General features: G+C 54.0%; 1 protein-coding gene across 1 annotated transcript; it reads left to right on the forward strand.

Moving 5' to 3' along the window:
- Positions 1 to 1404: 1404 nt before the first annotated feature.
- Positions 1405 to 2393, forward strand: LOC123431249 (ethylene-responsive transcription factor 7-like). Its single transcript, XM_045115074.1, has one exon. It carries the CDS (start codon positions 1648 to 1650, stop codon positions 2215 to 2217), a length of 570 nt encoding a protein of 189 aa, XP_044971009.1. The 5' UTR covers positions 1405 to 1647; the 3' UTR covers positions 2218 to 2393.
- Positions 2394 to 2911: the final 518 nt, after the last annotated feature.

Raw genomic sequence — 2911 nt, forward strand, 5'->3', positions numbered from 1 at the left:
AAATATGGCGATTAAATTATTTTTTATCAGACAAGTAAGTACTTAGTAATATGACAAATAAGTGTAACAAATGTGGTAATTACGAGTAAAAAAAAGTTATCAAAACATATCGACATGGGATCTAATTTTGAAGATTTCGTCAAAACAAAGTGAACAGCAAAAACGGATCATCGATCGAATTAACGGTTTAAGAGATAATTTTTTTTTGAATTTCGGTCATTTAAAGATGAATCATTGCATGCATGCATGCATGTATTATGAAGAGAACATATTGCATGCTTGCGCAGCCGCCGCACGGTAATACCGAGATGCGACGTTGTTAGTTAGATTTTTCCTATATTTAAACTTGACGGTGGCGATTTCAGCATAAAACCAAACATAATTCAAGGCCTTCCCAAGTTTGATGAACAAAGCCCAAATTATTTAGTCCGACTGAATAGTAGACATCGTGAGTATTGAAACTCGAAATATGTACCCAGACGGCTGATTCATGATGGAAAGCGATGCCCTCTCTTTGCCCGGAATCATGCAAAGCGGTACGTGCATCGCATATCCTAGCGGGAGTACCGTTTGATTTGAATCCTTCGTGCCCGGCCGCCACAGTGGAACAGGCTCTCCAGGCCACAACCCCACCCGCATAATTCTCCATAGTAAATGATGAGCCGAGGCAGCCCAACCCAACGCACACGGCTAGGACTCGTAATTTTTTAATACTTTTATTATCAATAATGCTAAATCTATAAAGTTTTACAAATGTTTACTTAATCTTTTAAATTAATTCTTCTTCCCAACTCTGATTTTCAGTAGGGTGAGGCCTACTTCTTCAATTATCAATCACAATCTTACAACATTAAGTAATTCTTTGTAGATGTAGCATTATTCCTTCTACTACTGCCGCCTTAATAATAATGAATCTCATCAGACGGTCCGTAGACTGTAGTAGTAATTGGCACCGCCGGTATATTCAATTCCGTCAGGCATCGCCCGTGACAGCGAGGTCGGCGTGCCAGCCGAAGCACGGCGCACGGAGGATCGGATACGGCGTCACGTACTTCTCACGTTGCACCGCCGCGCGGTTCGGATTTGAACGCCACGCCACCGAATCCAGTCCCAGTCTAGTGCGGCCGGAGCGCGCTCCACGTCGCCGAGCTACGCGTAGTGCTCACAGCGCCGGCACAACCGAAACGTGTTATCCCTGCCGCTCCCGCTGCTGCCGACGCGGGAGAACAAAGTAAACTCGGCCAAGACCGGTGGAGTGAGGCCAAGGGTGGTGCGGAAGGTGGGAAGAAGCGGCCGCCCACCAACGCTGAGCTATCCCGCTCCCGCGTCGCCTCCCACCCCACCACGCCCACGCGCACGCACGCGCCTCCTCCCCCCCTTCTTCTACCCCCCCTCCCCCTCCCCTTCACACCATAGCCCACCCCACCCCACCGCGCCGCCTTCTACCCGCCGCCGCCTCCCAGCTCCAACACGACGGCTCCCTCTTCCCATACCCCAAGAAGCATCAAGGTTGTTTGAAGCTCGACGACGACGGCGACGGCGGCCTGACCAGAACCAGACGCTCTGGTGGTACCGTGCGAGGTCAAGAAACGTTTTTGCTCGAGGAGCGGAAGGAGAGTGAGGCGACAGCCGGGCCGGAGTTCTACTATGAGGAACAGCACCGTGTGCGACGCGGCGGCGGCGGCGGCCGTGGGGGTGGGACTGGGCGTGGCGCCGAGGTACAGGGGGGTGCGGAAGCGGCCGTGGGGCAGGTTCGCGGCGGAGATCCGGGACCCGGCCAAGCGGGCGCGGGTCTGGCTCGGCACCTACGACTCCGCCGAGGCCGCCGCGCGGGCGTACGACGTCGCCGCGCGCGCCCTCCGCGGCCCGCTCGCCACCACCAACTTCCCCCAGGACCTCGTCTCCTTCCCCGCGCTCCCGTCTCGACCGGCTTCCCCCGGCCCCGCCTGCAGCGCCAGCTCCACCGTCGAGTCCTTCAGCGGGCCCCGGGCCGCAAACGCCTGTCCGGTCGTGCCGCGCGCTCCGGCGCCGCTGGCGAAGCGGCCGGGCGGCGACGCGGGGTGCCAGAGCGACTGCGCCTCCTCGGCCTCCGTCGTGGACGACGGCGGCGACGAGGCCGCCTCGGCCGCGGCCGTACGTCCTCGCGCGCCATTCGTGTTCGACCTCAACCTCCCTCCGCCGTCGGACGAGCTGTGCACCGAGCTGCGGCTCTGGTAGGAGGATCCACCGTAACCGGATCGCCGGAGAAAGAGAGACGGGGATCGAAGCTAGCGAATTTTTTTTAATGTTTCTTCTATTCTTTTTCCTCCTGATTAGATTAGACAGATGATGTGTGCAAGAGTGATTGTACCACCACTACTATTCTTTACGCAATAAGAATTGCGGTTGATTGATGGAGATTTGTGCCCAATTTTGCGGTCTCCAGAGTTGATTTTTCCTCGCCCACTTGGATGCAACTTTATGCACATCTTGCGTGCCAAGAGCATCTACAACCAAACCTTCCTCAAACACCGTCCAAATCTATATCAAACGTCTCGGCTGACCAGCATGCCGTATTTCATTTTCAATTCAAATATGAAGAGGATAATGTCTAGGCTGATCGGCACCCATTTTCAACGCGGTATTTCAATTTTCAATTCCAATATGGAGCGGATATTAGAACTTTCAATTCCAAAATGGAGCGGATATTAGAACGCCCGGAGGCGTGGCGCACATTGGTCAGCATCGTCTTCGCATATATTTGTCCTCGTACATTAACCGGACTAAATCTTAGCCGCATCATTCCATTCCCCTTCATTCCCATACGCCATTCAAGCTCACCTCCGATGATCTTCGGACGTCTCTGACATGACCTTCAGCAGATCCGACTTCGACCCGTTTGGAACCGTCGAATGGGAGTCGTCCCCTTCCA

Source organism: Hordeum vulgare, chromosome 2H (genome assembly GCF_904849725.1).
Source record: "Hordeum vulgare subsp. vulgare chromosome 2H, MorexV3_pseudomolecules_assembly, whole genome shotgun sequence".
In the NCBI taxonomy this organism is placed as follows: domain Eukaryota; kingdom Viridiplantae; phylum Streptophyta; class Magnoliopsida; order Poales; family Poaceae; genus Hordeum; species Hordeum vulgare.

Coding starts and splice junctions, on each gene's coding strand:
- LOC123431249 (XM_045115074.1), top strand. CDS start 1,648: ATGAGGAACAGCACCGTGTGCGACGCGGCGGCGGCGGCGGCCGTGGGG.